General features: G+C 34.9%; 3 protein-coding genes across 5 annotated transcripts in view; 2 read left to right on the forward strand and 1 right to left on the reverse strand.

Moving 5' to 3' along the window:
- LOC127854273 (T-complex protein 1 subunit beta-like) overlaps positions 1 to 22,872 on the forward strand; it is a 461,928-nt gene that overhangs the window by 414,686 nt on the left and 24,370 nt on the right. The gene's annotated exons all lie outside the window — the stretch shown is intronic.
- The window catches only part of LOC127854265 (uncharacterized), a 463,099-nt gene that overhangs the window by 403,884 nt on the left and 36,343 nt on the right, over positions 1 to 22,872 (reverse strand). The gene's annotated exons all lie outside the window — the stretch shown is intronic.
- LOC127854268 (uncharacterized) lies at positions 12,601 to 15,259 on the forward strand. Its single transcript, XM_052389340.1, has 2 exons — positions 12,601 to 13,090; positions 14,273 to 15,259. The coding sequence occupies exons 1-2, from the start codon at positions 12,736 to 12,738 to the stop codon at positions 14,677 to 14,679; spliced, it is 762 nt and encodes a 253-aa protein (XP_052245300.1). The 5' UTR covers positions 12,601 to 12,735; the 3' UTR covers positions 14,680 to 15,259.

Genomic DNA, 22,872 nt, shown 5'->3' on the forward strand with positions numbered 1-22,872 from the left:
CATGAATTATGTTTAATATGAGAAGAAAGTAAGGTATGTTATATTGACATAAAAAACAAGGATATCAGTAAAACTGTTGGATGCTCCCCAATGATGCTTTGGCGATATATGGGTTAATTGTGTGGAAAAAGTGAGACCTTTACAAAATCTAATATTAGCCTCAGTGACCTTGACCTTGACCCCAGTAACTTCAAACCTCATCAAAAGGTAGAGGTCCATGCAAGGTACCTACATGCTAAATATATAAGAGATCGGTCAAATATTAAAGGCGCTATGAGAAACTGTAACCAAAGTGTGATCTTGAGAAAATCTGTTATTAGCCTTGGTGACCTTGACCCCAGTGAATACAAATCTCATCAAAAGGTAGAGGTTCATGCAAGGTATAGGTAAGAGTGCGGTAAAGTATTGAAGGCGCTATGAGAAACTGTAACAAAAGAAGTAAGTAATAAAGTAAACAGGTAATAATAATAATTAATGCCAATAATAGTATACACTCATTCTTTCTTTAAAATGGAACTCCAACCCAAATAACACTATGGTCACTTAAGTACACTGGCTAAATATGAGTCATGACTTGATCCTGTTTGTTGTAAAATACCCTGTCTAAAACACCGCCTGTCTAACACGTTGGACTTAGAATCAGGTTTCGAAATGTAGAAAACTTGTGACCATTTAGGACTACCTTGTTGAAGTCCCCCAGAATAAATGTCCTATCAGTGTGTCCGAAATGTCCTTGATTGCATTATAGATAATGTCCTTAAAGTGAGCAGTGCTACCATTTGGTGCGCAATAAACTAATATAATATGAACTGAGTCCCTAACACTTAGCATGACATGTAAAATGTCTATATCATTGTTGGTTACTCTAAGGAAACACTGGGATGTAAACTCAGCACTGATATAGCAGAGAACTCCACCAGCTTGCTTGTGTTTTCTATCTTGCCGATATGAAGTCCTGTGAGTCAGGTCTGGTTTGCAGCTGTTTCATCCAAGTTTCAGAGAATTATGCGATTCCTTGATATAGACCGTCAATGATTCGGCTTTATTACTGATGTGTACACAATATAACAAAGATACAATCTTACCAACTATCTACATTCATATGTTAGACACGGAATATTCCCTTCAAATGGACAGTGGAAGCAAATCATTGATTGTAATATCGTGACGCGTATCAACAAAGACATGGTAAATCGTTTAAAAGCTAGAGACCCATGGGGCGTAACGGCGCATGTTATAGAAAATAACGGTTACTCTCCTTTATGGTTAATTGCAAAGGACAATAAGAAACTCTTAGCTTTGTGCAAAACCCTTACGAATGGCATCGGCTTACTAATTTCAAATCAGTTCTTGCAGATCTGCAAACTTTGTAACCTCAGAACTGGAAGCCTGATTATCAACAAGTTGTGTTATTGTACAGCTATTGAAGCCGAACGAGAGAAATTGTTGACACTTATACTTGAGAGTTGTGGGATTGAAGACTATAAACGCTTCATCCAGATCAGTGCGTTTGCGCAATGTGTGAAAATAATAAAGTTGGGTTCTGAAACATCTCAGAAGCGTTTTTTACACTTTGGTATTGCCGTCAGAATTTGCAAATTGCTTCATTAATACAGCGATGATGATGCCAATGATTAGAAACATAGCCAGATGTATTATGTTGTTCTTTTTTTCTTAATGTTACCTCTTATGCATATCTGATTGTCCATAACGTATACTGTGTCTTTATGTACATGTAAACGTATATATTCTTATGCGTGCGTTCACGCGTGCGTGCGTGTGTGAACTAAAATAATTATTATTGACTTTATTCATGGCATTGCCCTAACAATTATTTTAATATATACTCTAGTTATGTTCCTTATCTTTGTAAATACTATTAATATCTGTATTGAGTTACTTCATTTTGATCTCTTGTATGTGTATATACTCGATTGTATTTAATTGTTTATACCCTGTTTTATATGTTATGCTCTCCATGAATGGAGGAAAATAAAAGTCTATCTATCTATCTATGAAAAACTGTAACAAAAGTGTGACGGAGAAATCTATTATAGCCTTGGTGACCTTGACATTGACCCCAGTGACCTCAATCGTCATCAAAAGGTAGAGGTCCATGCAAGGTACCTACATGCCAAATATGAAGAGATCGGTAAAGTATTGAAGGTGCTATGAGAAACTGTAACAAAAGTGTGACGGAAAAATCTATGATTAGCCTTGGTGACCTTGACCTTGACCCCAGTGACCTCAAACGTCATCAAATGGTAGAGCTCCATGCAAGAAATCTACATGCCAAATATGAAAGAGATCGGTAAAGTATTGAAGTATATATATATATATATATATATATATATATATATATATATATATATATATATATATATATATATATATATATATATATATATATAATAAAAGTAAAAACACGTGTCTGGGATTTTAAATATATATTGATTTAGCCAACGCGTTTCGCATAGCTCATCAGGGCATAATACAATATAATATAATATAATATATATATATAAACTTCTTTGCGTACTTTAGTTAAGTCACATTATACGATGCATTATTTTTTAATATCAATGCATGAAACCGCGAATACTTATCAGAAACATACATACATAATGAAATGGATTTATAAATGGCCCGTTAATTTTAACATCCTCAAAAATGTCGATTCGTTATAATTTATATTATAGTGAATTCAGCAAGCGTATTTAAATGTAGCAAAAACTATCGAAAACTCAATCATAAAAACAACAACGAGATAGTGTCGCTTCTAAGAAATAGGGCGTGTTGGGTTAACATAACTTTTTTACTTAAACATCTTACACATAATACTCCTTCAATCTCTTTTGATAATACGCGTTCATAAAACACGAAGACTAGAGGGGTAATTGGTAATTTGGGTCTATTGCACCATTTGCTTCATTTTTGGTAAGCAATATAATAATTCAATTCAATTAATTGGATAATTTGCATCGGTCATTTATTGTCATTCACAATGTTGTGTTTTTAGAGTGTCATTGATCTCGATAGCCATACGATTTTTTTAATATCTAACAAACTTTAATAATGTCAATCAATCTTGGAAGGTAGAACTTTGAAGACGAAGCGTAAATGTTAAAGACAATAAAGCTGATGAAGCGATCAAAGATAAAAACGATCGCAAACAAGATATGTGGCTCATTGTGAAAATTTGTTTTTAGTTTTTGTATATTTTAATACCCATAATATTTTTCAGAAAGACTAAATGTGTGCAAACGAATTATGTGCATACATTTAATGTTATGTACCTTATGATGTTTCCCATGTTATATAGACATTTTGCTTAGTACTGTCAAATACTAAGTCAAGAAGTAAAATCTTAGAAAACTTAAAATAATGTCAATCAATTTTAGAAGGTAAAACCTTAGAAAAATCTTGTTTTGACTCAAGCAGCTACATGTTTTACTCAATCTTAAGTATAGGTGGTCAGAATGTTTATTTTTACAATATGAGGCCCAAGGTCGATTTATATCAAGTGAATATCTTATCATATTGTTAATATTACTTTAGCACATTAAACAAAAAATCAAAATTCTGTATCGGTGTCTGTTTGCATTGGTTTCAACTGATAATCACAAAAACTGCAAAAAATATAACTACCAACAATTAAATATGTCATAGGATAGGCAATTGTTTAAGGTAGCGCACCTGTAATGGGCACCTTTCCAAATATAATCTAATTAATTATTTTCTAAATCAGCATCATTTCACTGAACTACATGCAAATTTTTAGGTAGGCTTTCAGTGCTTTAAAAAAACAAATACTGATTTTTTCATAACCATCCCCACGCTCGGCTTGTTTTCCAGTTTATTTGCACCCTGGGGTATATGAAAGTTCCATAGACTACATCCATAATTCATCCAGATTTCCAAATACGAGCATGCAGTTGGTGTGTACAGAATTACAGATGCAGTAAATGTGTTTCAAGTTTAAACAAGATGAAATAAGTATTCTTTAACACACATTTATTTTTTATAACTTGTTATCTATGGAAGAGCGTCATGAAATGTAAGTGGTCTTAGCCAAGTAGAAATTTGGTTGGTTAAAAACAAAGTGTCATAAAATTTAAAATAGTATCATCTTAGTAATACTTTGAACTTAGTTTTTATAGATACACCATATACAGCAAAAATACCAAGAAATAGACTGATTTACAATTTACATTTTGAAATAAAAATGCACCATGCATGATTCGTATTTTCAGCAGTAAATCACACAAAGCTTGGTTTATGCAGGTAGCTATTGCAATGTTTGTGTTATTGCTGGAAAACCGGACTACAATTTAACAAAAACATAGCTTATATGCTATGTTAAATCGAATTACGTTAGAAAAGAAATAAAACGCGTCGCAGTAAGTATGCGTTGTCTGCAGGATTAGAACCTGCGTGGGAAGATCCTTAAAGATTTCTAGTCTATCGCATTAAAGTGATATTATGGGTATTTTACAGTTTATAGGTGTCTATCGCAACCGTTGTTTATTTTTGGTGTTTTCACTTTATTCTTGGTGTTTTCACTTCATTTACACTTTTATTTGTTAATGCAGCATCAACATACTAAAACAAAAATCCGGAAAGAGAAAAATATTGCATTTGAATATCAACCGTACATTCGTTTTACAACTGATCATGCATGTACGATGTGAACCTAAATTTAGTTTTAGTGTAGATTCGTTCATACGACACAAAGCCACTATTTTGTTTTACGGATCATTTCGGCTTAGAGGACTGGGTGAGTCATGTAAAATATCGAATATTAAATATATTTTTTTATAAACAACTGGAAGAAAGATGAGTTGCAGATAATTGGTCAGTAACCACATTTTAACTAACTCTTTTGACCTGTTAATTCTTTTCAACTCGATTCAACAGTGAAAAATGCCCATAATATCTCTTTAACCGCTTGGCTAAGACAACTTCACAAAGGTTCTTTAATCTTCAGAGAAATCGCGGGAATTCATTACAGGTGCACTACCTTAAGATATAATTTCGTCTTTGGCAAAGTGTGCGAAATTTAGGAAAAAAATGTTTTCGCAAGTTGATATGGGTAACACAAGATTAGGAACAGCTGTAAGAAGAATACTTGTGAGTTAATATAACACGAATGAAATTCTTGTAGAGTCGCTGTTTTAGAGGGGTTTTGACAGAATACTATAATTAATCTATGAAGCGGGAATATTGACTGTGAATAGAATTGTGCAAATTGGCATGTTTACTAAATGCAAACCTACATCAAAGGTATACTGTATACCAATACATTGGGCATAAGTTTGGAGATTGAAATTTACAAAATTGCATATACATAAGCTGCTAAAATAAAGCTACAAATAAATAAATCGGCACATATATGTGGATATGTATTCAAGAATTGAAAATGTGTATGAATGATTGTACCTATAGAATTTTATTATCATAATGGCGTTATCAGGGAAGAAAGAAATTACTGTTACAATAACTAACATGACGACACGCTCTGTCAACATCAAGTTCAGTTCTGCCATTCACGGGTTCGTAACTAGATTACTTCGAACCGATATTCTCTGTTCGTATGCTCATAAATAATATCATAATCATTAATTTACATAACGAAAAATGGCAGTACCGGGATTACTATAAGTATTATGCAAACACGTCACTGAAAGATTTATTTGGCATCAAAACCCGTTATTTGATTCTAACTGGTGGGAATAAAGAGGCTGCCGTGTAAAACTAGCGCGCGACTGTATAAAAAAAACGAATTTATTAGCATAAGGACTAATCATTACCCCAGAATTTTAATAAAATATGTGAAATTTATATTTATAAATTAACTGTTTATTGTGATTGCGAAGTTCAACTATTTAATTCTTGTTTATAATTACATCGTCAAAATGATTTCTCGAGTACCGGTCCATGATATTCAATATCAATATATTCAATCGGGAGTACCACTATACATATGCTCAAATAAATATGCTCGACATGCTGAAATGTATGTTATATTTACAAATTTCGCCGATTTTCTTTTTATTAAAGACATTTTTTTATTATTGCATACAACTTGGTGTAAACGTATTTACAATTAATATTGACTATTTTCACACTAATGTAGTAAACAATGAAACAAAATAAAATATGCATAACACATGCGAATAAACAGCTTCTACATAGGAGTATAATGGTGCTTACATATGATCGGTCTGCAATCTTTAATGACGTCATGACGTTGCAGAATCAGTAGGTATTCCCAGAGTTTACCAAGTCTGACGCCGTGGTCGATCAATTGGTCAAATAACGTCATAGTCGGACTTTTTACTATATTCTACAAAAACAGCAACATTATACGTATGCAATAAGCAGGTGGATATATCGCACGTAAGTAACTGGTTAAGAGAGGAAATTATTAACTAGTGTTCAAAACGGCTGTTAACGGCTGATTTTTTTATGTTTTCGTGCGAACTTTTGAACGGTTTGTATATTTACCCTAATTGTTCGTCATTACGCGCAGAATAATCTAATAATTTAGAATTGTGATGCTTATATTGCGATTGCCTGTTGGAAGCATAAGCTGTGCATATCATAAAACAGAAAGGCTTGGAAAGTTACCATTTGAATATTTATTCGACGAAAATAAATTTATAAATGTATGCAGTAATGCTAACAGACTAAAGACTACTGGTGTCAGTGCAGTATTGCTTACCTTAAACACGACGGTATCATGACCTTCTTTTTGACCTGATAGCTTTGCGAGACCAGTGAAGTCATTCATAATGTCCGTAGAAGTGTTGTCGATTTCAACCTTCAATCGTTTTCCTTTTTTATCTAGATACTCTGCCAGCCTCAACCGCGTCTTCATCTCCAGCGCACGAACAGGAAGCTCAGCATATGTCTCTGGGCAACCAGCCAAATTCCAATCCGCTGAAGTAGATGTTTCCTTTTTCTTCTTAAACCACGATATTTTAATAAGTCTTTTCAACTTCTTCATCGTGATGATTTAGGTCGATTTTAATTTTGTATAAAGCTATTCAATGTATTCCCTAGTGACTTTGAAAATCTTACGCATATATATAAATATATGTAAATTTACTTTAACTGTCCAGTGTTTCAGTAATCGCACACAACGTTGATGATTTGTCCGTAATTATATATATATATATGGCTTAACATGTCATCGCTATGTTTAAACAAAATGTAGTGTCACCATGGAAAATGCGGGTACTTCCCTCGTCTTGATTTGCTTCACTAAACACGATTTATAAAGCGACTACTTAAACATTATGTAGCGAAAAGGAAAACTGCTGCGGTTTACATTTAAAATACTAGTGATTTTTACACATTTCTTGCTATGTGGATGCATACGTATGTGCGTGCGCATTTTGTGTGAATTTCGAAGTTTTGTAGGTCCGCATGAAAACGCAATACGTGCTCATCCGGAGTATCCTATACTAATACCTAAATAATATTTACGTTTGAACGAATTTTGAATGAAATAAATATCCGGCTACTTATTTTTATAGATGATGTCCAATTTTAATGTGGTCAACCACAGTGAACCACCGCGCTAACACGGAAACCTCCAGATTGTCCCTTCACTTATCACTACCGCTTTCCCTTTTTGTGTACACGGCGCTAAATCAGACTGTCTGTCTGCCCGGCCGGCCGGCTGGTTGGCTGGCTGGCTTGCTGCCTGCCTGAATGCCTGCCTGCCTGAATGCATGCCTGCCTGCATGCATACCTGCATGCCTGCCTGTTTGTCTGCCTGCCCGCCCGCCCGAGAGCGCCCGCCCTACCGCCCGTCCATCAGTCTGTCTCTCTCAGAACATTGTATTCTTCATTTTTTCCTGCACAAACGGGCTTGCAACGATCGTACGACATCGCTACTTTTTAACTGTGAAACTCTTTGTATCGTAACGACATTCGTGCATTCTTTCATAGATATAAGATAGTATGAATTCTTCATTAAATGTTCGTGAAGACAGCAGTTAAGCAGCCTCGTAGTCTGGCACCGTTAACTCAGCAGTCAAGCATGCTTGTAGGCTGGCAGCATGCACACAGTGGTCAAGAAGCTTAGCGTAAACTCAGCAGTCCAACAGCCTAGCAAAGTGTCAGCGTGAACTCAGCAGCCAAGCAGCTTAGCAGTCTGGCAGTGTGAACTCAGCAGTCCAGCAGCTTAGCAGTCTGTCAGTGTGAACTCAGCAGTCCAGTAGCTTATCAGTCTGACAGTGTGAACTCAGCAGTCTAGCAGCTAAGCAGTCTGTCAGTGTGAACTCAGCAGTCCAGCAGCTCAGCAGTCTGAGAGTGTGAACTCAGCAGTCTATCAGCTTAGCAGTCTGTCAGCGTGAACTCAGCAGTGCAGCAGCTTTACAGTCTGGCAGTGTGAACTCAGCAGTACAGCAGTCTGAGAGTGTTAACTAAGCAGTCTATCAGCTTAGCAGTCTGTCAGCGTGAACTCAGCAGTGCAGCAGCTTACCAGTCTGTCAGCGTGAACTCAGCAGTGCAGCAGTTTACCAGTCTGTCAGCGTGAACTCAGCAGTGCAGCAGCTTACCAGTCTGTCAGCGTGAACTCAGCAGTGCAGCAGCTTCGCAGTCAAGCACCGTGAACACAGCAGCACAGCAGCTTCGCAGTCTGGCAGCGTGAACTCAGAAGTCCAACAGCTTAAAAGTCTGTCAGCGTGAACTCAGCAGTCTAGCAGCTTAGCAGTCAAGCACCGTGAACTCAGCAGTAAAGCAGCTTAGCAGTCTAGCAGTGCGAACTTAGCAGTACAGCAGCCTAGCAGTCTGGCAGCGTGAACGCAGCAGTACAGCAGCTTAGCAGTCTGTCAGCGTGAACTCAGAAGTACAGGAGCCTAGCAGTCTGTCAGGGTGAACTCAGCAGTCCAGCAGCCTAGCAGTCTGTCAGCGTGAAGTCAGCAGTCCAGCAGCCTTGCAGTCTGACAGCGTGAACTCAGCAGTCCAGAAGCCTAGCAGCCTGGCAGCGTGAACTCAGCAGTCCAGCAGCCTAGCAGTCTGGCAGCATGAACTCAGAAGTACAGAAGCTTAGCAGTCTGGCAGAGTGAACTCAGCAGTCCAGCAGCTAAGCAGTCTGGCAGCGTGAACTCAGAAGTACAGAAGCTTAGCAGTCTGACAGTGTGAACTCAGCAGTCTTGCAGTGTGAACTCAGCAGTCCAGCAACTAAGCAGTCTGGCAGCGTGAACTCAGAAGTACAGAAGCTTAGCAGTCTGTCAGCGAGAACTCAGCAGCAGCCGAGCAGTCTGGCAGCGTAAACTCAGCAGCCTAGCAGTCTGGCAGTGTAAACTTAGTAGTACAGCAGCTTAGCAGTCTGTCAGCGTGACCTAAATCTGTACGTATAGCACCTGCAGGCCCAGGGTAAAATATGTTGTGCATGTACTTGTTTAGTCTTTTGTGCTCTTTTCGCAGTCAAACGATTTTCACGTGTTCTATTTTGTGCAGGTAACGGTAGCTATCCTGTTACAGATAAGTTGTGAAAATTCACTTTACGACGTTGGTTTTTACACTGAATCTTGGTCTTCTTCCGCTCCCAGCTTTGCACTACTGTCTGCGTAATCATTTCCATGTAGTCTGTTGATAACGGGGATCCACTGCAGTAAAAATACTTTTGCACTTTATGTTGTGTAGTTCTCCTGTGAGGCGAGGCAGATTGGTTTTTGTTGCTACTCAAAGACTAACAAAGCATTTGTTTGGAAGACCATCTGGGAGTCTTGGTCAACTTTGCTGCTGATGGTGTTTGCAGCATGGATCAATGATTCAAACTAAACTCGTTACTTGCAGTTGAGGCCTGTTTGTGTTGACACTGCCAGCAACTGAATGTGTAGTTGTTGAATACATTTTAGTGCACCAGATTAACGGCACGCGTTCATAAAGTAGTGACATATTTGACTGATTAAGTTGTGTAATGAAGTCCTTAATGTATCCTCGTCATGCTTTAAATGCTCAATAACAAATACACGGACACGATTAATAAAATAATGCAAACACAATTAGATAAATCATTCTTCATGGGTACATTAGTTTTAAGTAGGGATGGCAACGAATACCGATTTCGGTATTCGAATATTCGGTCACCCTTCCGAACGAATATTCGGATATTCGGTCAACATCTGTCGGAAAAAAATCAACTTTGTTTACCGTACCATTACTCCATGAATTCTACTTTCGTTTTTACCGGAAGTTCACCGGAAGTGACTAAATATTGACACAGCGTTGCCGTCTCTAATTCGAAGCTGATTTTGTTGATTACTTTTTATTGTTAAAATTGAATGACAAAAACTGTTTTTAAACTATTAATATCGTACATCAACAATAGAACGAGAAACATAATATTACATGACGACAAAATAATTACATGACAAAACAGTTAGATCTACAGATAATTAAAGCTGAACTTAAACGAATTATGTACATAGCCACAACACATTTTGAACCTGTTTAACAGACTAAACAGTCAGTCTTTTAAAGTTGCCACGTTTAAAAGACACTTGGATCGGCGACTTCTTATCGGATGATGTCGTGAAATACTTCCAAGCAGCGGAAGGCGTAGGTGTCATTTTGCTTGGACAGATATTTACTTTATGCGTGTAGCAATTATAATATTTTCAATTAAATGAGGGTGCAATACCAAAAACATTTCTTTAAGTATAATACCTGATTGAATATTGAGTAATTAATTAATGTTTGGACCATACGATACGCAAATACTCATTAGAGGTTGAGTAAATTATTTTCTAAAAGCTTTTTTGATTGGACAACGTGATTATAACCATACGATCTGTTTTGTTTTTCACACCAAGTCGGCTCTTTCTTTACTCATTTAATCTTTGATCATTTTAAATGTAATTCGAGTTATTAGATCAAGACGGGTCGGTGTTTTAATTGCCATACGGTCTTATTTGTTTTTTACACAAAGTTGGCTTTTCCTTTACTCATTTAATCTTTGATAATTTTAAATGTAATTCGAGTCATTGGATCAAATGCAGGTCGGTGTTTTGATTGCCGACGCGATTTGCACCTATCATAATTTTGACACAAAGTGTCTGGCTTTGTAAGCGAGATTTATGACCGGTATACTGTCATCGCCATAGCGACGCATTATCGCGCCAACCGGAATAAACATTATGACACGAGGAACAACTTTTTTGACAATGTTTGAAGCAAATTTTACGAATACAAAGTCTTTGAAATTACTCGATTTTTGATTTTTCTTCCGATTATTCGATTCGGAAAACAGTATCCGAATATTCGGTCCGGGACCGAATATTCGGATATTCGGATATTCGTTGACATCCCTAGTTTTAAGACATACAAAGCCATTGGCCTTACCCTCGGCACATCGTCCAAATAATCTAACGTTTTCTAACGTTTTCATACAATTTGTAACACTTTTAAACAAAGCTATATCAAATGCTTTATAAGATATAAAGACGATTTGTAACTAAATAAGTTAATAATTAAATAATTAATTTATATACGTAATTGTCTATTTATAATTCAAATTATAATATACTTACACGAGAGTATGTGTGTATTACCCTAATAATTTCTTATTAAGACATTGGAAAGTATTCCGAAGTGTTGTCCACAAAAAAAGTTTCATGTAATATCATGTACTTTATGTATGATTTTGTAAGAATTTTAATTAATGGCTGAGAATTTTTTTTTTCAACATATATTTATAAGCATTAAGTCCGCAGTCCTTTGTGAGAAAATCTGTCTAGCAATGGCAAATGGAGAATAGAAGATGGCATCCATGCCTTATGTCCTCCATGATTTATCTTTAATGTTACTGCTGGATGTCGTATTTGACGAAACCTCGTTTCATCGTAATTAGGTCAAAGATTAAGTACGTATATTTTGAAATCTAAATTTTGTAACGGCAAGATATCTCAAAATTATATACTAAACATATATCACAATGAAGCTCATCAATTATCTTTTCAAACTTTTAATGAACGCCTTTAAAGTCATTTGAATTATGCAGTCCGTATAATACTAATATGCATTAAACAAAAATACATTATTTTATTTTGGCTGTCGATGAACATTTTATAAACTTTTACAATTAAAGTTGGATGCATAAACCCACAGAAGTACATGTATATTAATGTACGCCTGGATTATTCCTGGATAACGTCAGATGTAAATCAAAATCAAAAGACGCGTTTTGCTCATGTAATATGAATCCAATTGCGGAACAAAAGAGACAACACGTAAACATGCACATTCGGTTAATGTAAAATCAAAAGTTGCGGACGGTTGATGTTCATGCTAATAGTGTATACCATGTAAAGACACTAGCTAGCTAAATAGCAGTCCCTATTGAGAAGAGGAAACACATGTACATTACCTACTTATTTATTTGCATAAACAATTATGATTTAAATCATGACCTGACTATTTGATTGAAAAACATGATTTCAAGACACAGTAGTCAATACAATCACATACCAGTTGTTTCAAACGTTTATTTGTTGCATTTGTGTCCTTATAACCAATACACACTTTATTTATTTCCCTGAAAGCCGGATGCATAAATTATCTTCCCAGTGTAATGACGTTCTCTTCGGTTTTAAAGGATAAACAATTTGAATTGTGTGCATACTTTGTTCACAGTTTGCTGTACTGATAAAACAAAGACAGTAAAATAGTGGGTAATAAGATAATAATTTAATTAACGACATGTGTCATTACTAAATCATGGAACGTTGCTCTTTAGTATTCTTTATGTACACGCTGTGTACAGTTTTTGCATCAGAACCATCTTGCCAAGTGTGTTCGCGATACGATTATGAAGAGAAAATACTTGAGAGAGTTATCAGAAATGAACTGGTCCTGCAGAATACCCTACAGAGTATCCGTGAAACCAACGAAAATGTCATAGCTGGGCTACAGGCTTTGCAAGAAGAAAAAGTTAAAATAAATGCGGTCTTAAAAATTATAGAAAGAAAACAGACGTATATCGAGACTTATAGTGCCAGTACACTTACCAACGTATCTAAAGCTTTTCTGGAAATTCAAGAAAGATCAAATCGTATCGACAACGACACAATAGGTAAGATACACACTAGTTAATATAATGATATCAGTATGCATGTGTAATACGTGAAGATTGGTTCATTTTGGAATCGAACTGAAAAAGACAAGCATGACCAAGGTAAGACGAATATATTGCATTAAAAAGCGTTGTGTGTGACGAAGTGATCCTTAAAGTGATATTATGGTCATCTAACAGTATATGCGATGTTTATAGGTGTCTATCGCAACCCTTGTTTATTTTTGGTGTTTTCACATCATATACACTTATATTTGTTAATGCAGCATCAACATACTAAAACAATATCCCGGAAAGAGAAAATTAATGCATTTGAATATCAACCGTAATTTCGTTTTGACAACTGACGACAGAAATGATTCGATGTACGATGTGAGTCTTAATATAGTTTTCATGCAGATTCGTTCATACGACACAAAGACACAATTTTGTTTTACGGATCATTTCGGCTTAGAGGACTGGGTGAGTCATGTAAAATATCGAATATAATATATATTTTTTTATAAACAACTATAAGCGAGACGAGTTGTAGATAATTGGTCAGTTACCACATTTTTACTAACTCTTTTGATCTGTTAATTCTTTTGTGCTCAATTCAACAGTGAAAAATGCCCATACTATCACTTCAACCTTTGACAAAATCTGAAAATGAAAATAACATGATAAAGATGTTTAATTATAATAAATGGTCAATATCCAGTGCGGTGATCGGTATTTCGTGGACGGCGGATAATACTGATTCGTGTTTATCATATTCGATCTGGTTCTTGTTTTGTTAAGACCTACCGATAGATTCTTATATCAATTTTTTTTTATTACTTATTAATTAATATATATTTTGGAAAATAACTTTAGAAAGGGAATTTGAAACGGTAATTATAGTGGAATTAAAAATGTTACTTCAAATGACGCATCAGCTATTAATCAAACGAACTACGCTTTAGTGACACCTACAAACCTAAAATAATATTAACGTAAAGATGAATAAAGTGTGTCTCTTATAATAACAACTCCTAATGACCTGTTATAAGGTATTAAATGAAATCAATCGTCAAGATCCTTTTCACATATATGAACCAGTTTTTTTTTACTTTTGAAACTTTATGTAATCTATATATAAGCAAATTATGCTTTTATCGATGGCGGTGAAAACAAAATTAATGTGTATGTTATCTGTTTCAGATGAACTCAAGACACCTTTAGTACACTTTCATGCTAGGACAGCCGCGTTGATAACCGTAAACAAAGACCTGACGGTACCGTTCCCAGTCGTAGATGTCAACCAAGGCGTGGGATACGACTCTTCAACGGCAATTTTCACTGCTTCTGTGGCCGGATTGTACATTTTCGTTGTGCAATATTGTACGCATGGGTCCAAATGGGCAACGCTGGTTATCGTTCATAACGGGAAACCTCTCCAGAGTGCCGGTCACTATGCCGCAGACGGCTTGGGTCATTGTTCAACAATGCAGGCCTTTGCCAGTGTCACAATCGGTGATAAAGTCTGGGTTCGAGCTAGCGCAGCTAGTGACCTGTTCAGTGAACCAGAAAGATCGACTTCCTTTTCCGGAATACTTGTCCATAATTGATGGTGATAGCTTTACCAACTAATGTACCAGACTCACTAAACACCAAGCGACGCATATTGCAGAACAATTGTCACACGTAGTATTTCTGTTTATCGCACAATTGATCGTTTAGTTTTTGTGTGTGTGTGCAATCTGGATGTATCATCACATGTATTCTCCAAACTGACCGTGTATTTGACACATATTTTGGATTATTAACTGATTTTATTTCATTCCAAACATGTTCATGTAGTATACGGTTATGTTGAAATATCAAATGTAGCCAGAAATTATTGTACACATATATGTAGAATTACAGTATTGCAACTTTGCAACTGTTTGAAGTTCAAGAGACTTGTAAACAGATTTTCGTATTTTCGAAAATTCTAATTAAATATGTTTACTCACAAATCTTTAATGTTTCAAATAGTTTTAACGAATAAAACTGTTGCCTTCCTCGGGATTCAAACGCGGGACGCCTGGGAGCAAAAGCTGGTTATCTACCACTGCGCCACGCATGTTGTATAATGTTTCAGCAAATTATTTTATAAACGATATGTTAGCAAACCAAGTATTTTCAAAGTATCAATAAAAAGTGTTTCTCGTGTTACGGGTTTTATTATGACTATCCATTAATTAACAAATCATGTTTACATTTATCGTTTTTTTTTCGAACAAATACAATTACTTACTTTGTTGTTTCGTGAGAAGAGGAATATCGTAACTTGTCAATGTACTTAATTGACTGCGTGTACGCTTTAATAAAAAGCTATGGTTTAAACTAGATCCAGTCTTCTTTTAATTACATTATTTCTTGCTTGTCGATCTATAGTTATACAATAAAACTCTGTCTGAGAATTGTGACCCTATCTTTGAATATACCAATGAAGTATTTAACGACGTATACATGGAAGCCAATATTTACAAAAGTATGCTATTGTATCTGAAGTTAGATTATATACGCTCGAGTATATAGCTCCCTTCTAAACAGCGTCGCATACAACGTTGGAACAAAACAATTAGGCCCCCAAAAAGTAGTTTGTTTCCACTAACATATTAAAAACTAAGGTCGGTTAGTCCGACAAACTTTTTTCTCGTTTAACTTTTTTTAAATATGCACAACGTTATGTCCCATTTTAATAACGATTTTCAATGACAGAAATATTTTAAATCCCTTTGTTTCATATCATTCGTTTATTTGTTGCAAAAATGATCGAAAATTGCAAAAAAAATCGACCTTGAATACCATAAAATAAGATAAGTGTCCGCATATAAAATTACAATCGGTCGGGTTATTGGAAACAAACAAATTTACGCCTTACCATTTGCAGGGGGAGGGGCCTGCGTATATGGGAGCTGACCGCGTTTAAGTGAGAAAGTTGGAACAAAACTTCAAAGATTGCGTCGTTTTGGTGTTTTTCGTGAAGAAGTAGCGGATATGTTCACCCGGTAAGCCAGTTTATATTTATATTTCTTTTAAATGAATAAGCCCTTTTGGCTCTTCGGTGTTTGTGCTCCCCTCGGTTTTTTGTTTCAATACCGTAGACGTCGGAATAAAAAAGTTATTGAAGCAAAACCGTCGACAAATTTGTTGTTTAATTTCTTGACCTTCGAGATGTTGGATGTTCGAATATCATTTTCTCTCACAATAAACAGTATTTGTACATGTTTACAGTTAAATATAACATAAATCACGATTATTTTATTATCTCGACGCGTTTTTATGTCTATTAAATCATTTAATGCCGAATTATAACGTGTTAACCCCCTTTTTGGAACTAAACTTCCCTTTAAGCACATTTTGGGACCTGACTTCCAAATGGTAACAGCTCTTTCCTATGTTAGAAGGTTTGATGCGAAATAACTTTCGTGAATGAATTCCGCATTGGTGCGAATGTTTTGGAAAACATTTTCACTTGAGAAAATCAAGAGGTATCTTTTTTTTATTAATTTTTATATTATTAATTTTTATCATTATATGTTTTATCTCGTACTTAACGCTAACATTTAGTGTGTGTAATATAAGACATAAGACGGTATTATTTACACAGTGTAATTCTTACCTGTTTATTTTAACACATATGGACATACTTATGTTTGAATATCATTATGCAGCAAACAGAATACAATGCCTACTAAACGGAATACTATGCTTACTATTTCCAGATATCAAGACGCCAGTTATATATGTCGAGGATGCCATGATTAAAAAAAGACGTAACGAAGAGTGTACCGCTCAAGAAAGCGAAAGGTACATGAAAATCCACCAATCAAACAAAACAAATAACGTCGAAGTACCACGCGAAACAAGCACATGTACGTGCAATATAAGTGTAATGAAAAACAGAAAAGAGTAAAGCCGTTTCGATACTAGTATACGGTTGCTGTAATCAAATACTGCCATTGTTGCGATTCGGAATACATGAAGCAATTTGGAATACCTGACACCTGCTTAGAAGATGCATATCGGTGGATGTGTTTTTTTAAAAAACTTAAATATTAATTGTTTATTTAATACATTGACATTTGACACGTTTTACCATAACGATACTGATACATGTATGTGACTTTGATGTGACACATTTTGGACGACCTTCTTTTAAACCAGTTCTGAGTCGGTCACTTTATTATAATCACAAAAAGTGAATTTGTAGTGGATAGAACGATTTGTGCAAATGCAATACACGATATGATTTCAGTAGAAGTGATCAATATATACATGTATTTTTTCTCTTACACGCATGTGAATACATATTATTTAAGACTGTTGTATTGAGGGAATAAAGTATTGGTTCACTTAGAAAGATTATTTCGTTTGTTCCTAACATTGCCTTCTAATCGTAGATAGTGTTAATATGTCAAATGCATAACGAATTCATTCCGACCCCAAACTGTTTTTTATCATGTATGTAAGTGCTGAATACAATTAAAAATGTATGCAGAGGCATCGTTGGAAGAAATGACGTAACACAGATAATGGTTTATTTTCATAAAAAAAGTGAGAAACTAGCATCACAAAACGTGTAATTAAGTAGCACTCATAGCAATTATATGTCTGACTTGTCTATGTAGAAATAATAAAATAAAACAAACAAAAAACAAATAAAACATCAGCTGTTCTCGCCCTTTAATCTTCATCATCTGATCTGAAAAGACAGTAAAAGAATGGTTAAAGAAAATTTCATATCACAATAAGGTCCACACGTCATAAAATACATTTAATTAATTAAAATATTACTGAAAGTGCTGATAAACATTCTATAATTTCGTACATCAGCCACCCCACAAACCATCTTCTTTAAAATCGGTGAATTGATTCAGTTAGTCGACAGGTTTTGTGTACAGCATTTTTATAATTCTACAGTAAAATGATTAAGAAAACACTTATATTGCACCACATAAAGTGCTAAAAAACTATAATATTGAAGTACATATATAAACTTTATTATAGATGGGTAGGTATTTCGTGTCAATCTCTTTCACATATGAAAGAGCTGTTGGTCATTTGGAAGTCATGTTATGCTGCTTAAAATACATATAGATGCATAACTTAATTTAGATTAAGTAAAATAAAACACTAGGTATTTTCCAAGATTCATAAGAGTCAAATATATACGAGAAGTAAGAACGTAATCGTGCGCAGCGAGACTTGCTCATATAGAATTGAACCTCTTATTGCTTTCTTTCAAAATAATATCATGTCTACGAACAAATATGCAATACGCCCGGTGTTTTTTAATATGCGGATTTATGCTCCGTTTTAGATCCATAATTAATAAACGCCTCAATATTTTCAAAACTTAACACCGGATTAATGTTAACCGACATTTGTTCATACAGATTTTATATAAATATTATAGAGCTGAACAAAAAATACATTAAGCCCTGTTTTCCCGGCACACGCGCTGGACGTACAATTTTAAAAAACGCTATACCAATTTGTAAACAATGACGGTTGAAATCCGTACGTGGGAATTTTTCTGGTAACCAAGAGCGACGTCAATGTTCATAAAGCCTTTCATTGATAAATGTATATATGCGTCGGGTGTCAAAACCAGCATCACCGGATGTAAAACCTATTTTTGACCTGCATATTATCCGCTGCTGTGTGCACCCGCCAATTAGTTTAAAATTGATTCCTAACCGGTAAGTCGATAACATAACATCAGATCATAATATCGCTTCCAAAAAGGGCGCTATGCTGCTGCTGCTTAATAGTACATGCATATTGCAAAAAAGTGAAGCCCCCCATGTATAATGTCGCAGTTTATAAAAATAGTTATGTTTCATCTTTTGTAATGTAGCTTGAGGTTTCGTATCTTTGAAAAGTATGAAAGAGGTATACATTTAAACAGAGGAAACGTTCTTTAAAACATTCATATCAATTGTAAATTCATTCACGACAGAAAGTTCGTGTATTACCTTCTTACATGGGTATGAGCTGTGTTGGTCATTTGGAAGTCATGTCCCAAAATGTGCTTAAAAGGAAGTCAGTTCCAAAAATAGGGATTAAACCAATAGTTTTTGGCACTAAATTAGTTATAAGAGATAAAACGGCGTCGGGAAAAATGAAATAATCATGGGTTTAGTTATATTTTACCGTACACGTGCATCAATACTGTGTATTATAAGAGAAAAATGATACTTGTACATCCCATTTCTCGAACGTCACGTAAGAAGAAAACAGATTTGTGGACGGTTTTCCTTCAATAACTTTTTTTATCCCGACGTCTACGATCTTGAGACAAAAAACCGAGGGAAGCACAAACAACGGAGAGCCGAAAGGGCGAATTCATTTAAAATAATTATAAATACAAAGGGGCTTACCGGGTGAAAATATCCTCTCTTCCTTCAAGAAAACCCAACAAACGACGCCGTCTTTGAAGTTTTGTACCAACTTTCTCACTTAAACGCGGTAAGCTTCCGTATACGCATGCCCCCATGCATTTATATCCGATGAAAGTTTATAATAATTTATTCAGCGTTGATTTCAGTAGTTTGCGCAATACAATTTAAAAAAAACAACTATTGTTTTTCAACCTCAATTTTTGATGAGTCTCTTGGCTTCATAAACAAACAAGGACAAGTCTCTATGTCTAAATTGTTTAACATTTATTTCTTTACTTATTTATTTATCAGGGGTGTGATCTAAGAACCCCATAAAGGGAGTCATTTTACCTACCCCCGTACGAGGGCTTAATTAAACTCTGCATTTGTATATGGATCCAGCAAAGTTGATTACTATTTGTTAAATAAGTTTGAAATTAAAAGGGAGAAAATCAGCTGAAAGGAGGAACAACTCACACCCCTGTTTATTTTGTTAAATCAACTAAGCGGTCTTATAAAATATTATAATGAAATTTTGTTATAATTCTGTGAACACAGCAGTGGCTTAAATACGCACAGGAGCAAACCTATATACCATCATTTTTATATCCCTTGTAAAACAGAAAAACCTTTCCCAAGCGGCTGTTAGAAAGCGGCCACATACACAAGATGTAAACAGTTATGTAAATTCATACAGGTATTGGTTGTTAAGTAAAAGAACCGGATAACAATTAAATCATGTGTAAATATGATTACAAGCCATCACATTGAAATATGATCCCGAAAGCTTAGTTTCGTCCATCTTATGTATACGTCTGACTTGTGGTGAACCATCTATTAAGGACTGGGTTGGTTTATTATCGGTTTATATTTCAGTTGTAATAATTAACACATGTTTGCAAACTTCCATTAATTTAATTGAAAGAAAAGGACAATATATTTGAAAACAGACAATAATGTACGTGAATACCACATGATCAAGTGTTTTCAGAACAAAATGCACGTTAACGAATAGTGTTATTGAAACCACTATGAGTGAAAGCATTGCAACTAAACTGAGTAACCAGAAACTACAATATTCCGCGAGTTGCAAGAATGAAATTTAATTTTACATATCAAACAATTACTGTATAAATGCAAATTGTATATTGTATTTCAGGCTTTTAATTGTATGTGAATTTATGCCGCGGATATTGAACAAGCCGTACATCCAAATTATATTCATTTACAATTTAAATGACATTTAGGATTAGTTCCAAACGTCGCTTAACGTCTTAAAGAATGTAATGTAAATCAAGCAACAATTGTGTGTATTTTAACGCTATTTATTATATGTGTGCAACTGCTAGCAAAAATAAAATTCAACAATACAAAAGTATTCCTCAATGATTATATAATAGACGTTAAAGGTATATGCATTGGTGTGTAATAATATGTTTCATGACAAGTTATCGCTATATTATGTTTATAAATGGTATCATTCTGTATCTTAATATATACTTTTAATTCGACTTCGAAAACAATATGACCAAACAATTAAATTTCCCATATGTGAAATGTCTTTCTACAGAGTGCGCCTTTATGTGAGTAAATAGACATAGCATAGTCCAACAAGATGTGTTTGTGAAACACTATGTCCCCGTATATGACGTTTGGCCTTGACGGATGACCTTGACCTTGACCCTTCACCACTCAAAATGTGCAGCTCCATGAGATACACATGCATGTCAAATATAAAATTGCTAGCTTCAATATTGCAGAAGTGACATTACATGAGCAATTTTGACCCATATATTTGACCTTGAAGGATGACCTTGACCTTTCACCACTCAAAATGTGCAGCTCCATGAGATACACATGCATGCCAAATATGAAGTTGCTATCTTCAATATTGCAAAAGTACTCATCAAATGAGCGATTTGGGCCACATATTTGACCTCTGACCTTGACCTTGACCTTTTACAACTCAAAATGTGCAGCTCCATGAAATACACATGCATGCCAATTATTAAGTTGCTATCTTGAATATTGAAATATTGCAAAAGTGTACATTAAATGAGCGATTTTGACCCATATATTTGACCTTTGACCTTGAAGGATGACCTTGACCTTTCACCACTCAAAATGTGCAGCTCCATGAGATACATATGCATGCCAAATATCAAGTTGCTATCTTCCATATTGCAAAAGTTATTGCAAATGTTAAAGTTGGCGCAAACCAACAGACCAACCAACAGACCAACAGACCAACAGACAGGGCAAAAACAATATGTCCCCCACTATAGTAGTGGAAAATAATGGATACTCATGCAATTGGTTTCAATTTTCAACGTAACAATGCAGTTTGTCATAATGTAGGGTATCAAATATTTTGTTTTGTGCGGTAATAAATATTTGCTAATGATTCCAAATCAAACACAACCAACATGCAAAACATTGGCGTATATGATGTTACAAGCAAAAATTAAACATTGAAACAATTCATACATTTAATTTACAAACTAAAATAGGGTATAAAATATTTTCAGGAAATACGTTCGTGCAGCTTTTGATATGAAAAAATTGTTACAAAGTTACGTAAAAGCTAGTCATGTTGATACTACATAAAAAGATATAATAGAATTGGGAACACACATTAAACAACCACAGTATGCTGATAACATGAAAATATTCACATTTTAAATGACTTTTCCAAGCAATAATCTTTCCTTTTTAAATAGCAAGTGTTGCGCATGTCAGCATGAAAGAGTTAACAATAACTGGATCAATAATTCCTTGCATCTGAAACTTTGCCCGTAATCAATTCATATAAATCTTCTTCTTTTTTGAGATTCTCTATACCTGAGATTCAAACGATTATAAGTGAGCGTTGAAATGGTTTAATGAAACCTAACCAGATTATCGAGGTCTATGTGCACCAACGCTTTATCCATGAGTATCACAACCTGAGTTCATGTCATTCAATTCTTCTTTTGGAGGAATAACCTCTATATCCATGATCCGCTTAGTTCGATTTTTGAAACATGTAGACATTACGCCAACGACGGTCGCCAAAATTATACAAATTCCTGAAACAAATTAATATGTCAAACAATATATCTGTATATATTTTTTTTTTAAAACAACAATCATATGTCGACTGTTGAGATACAACCAGGTTATCATTAAAAATCTGAAAAACTCTTTTTTCACAGTTTAGTCAATCAGTGTTAAAGGAATTTGTGTACAGATGTTAACCAATTGTAAGTATATTTGTTTTAAATATGACAAAACGCATTAAGGGGTGTTGCGGCAGTTTATTTAACCGAGAATATATTTATAGCAACACCGATGATGCTATTAGCACAACTCAATATATTTGTTATCAGTATCATAAGAAGTGACCGA

This window comes from Dreissena polymorpha, chromosome 12 (genome assembly GCF_020536995.1).
Source record: "Dreissena polymorpha isolate Duluth1 chromosome 12, UMN_Dpol_1.0, whole genome shotgun sequence".
NCBI classification, from domain to species: Eukaryota; Metazoa; Mollusca; class Bivalvia; order Myida; family Dreissenidae; genus Dreissena; species Dreissena polymorpha.

What these genes read in the sequence shown, in the direction of transcription:
- LOC127854268 (XM_052389340.1), top strand. Translation starts at nt 12,736, where the DNA reads ATGGAACGTTGCTCTTTAGTATTCTTTATGTACACGCTGTGTACAGTT. An exon ending in TATCGACAACGACACAATAG is followed by an intron (nt 13,091 to 14,272) that starts GTAAGATACACA and finishes TATCTGTTTCAG; the next exon opens with ATGAACTCAAGACACCTTTA.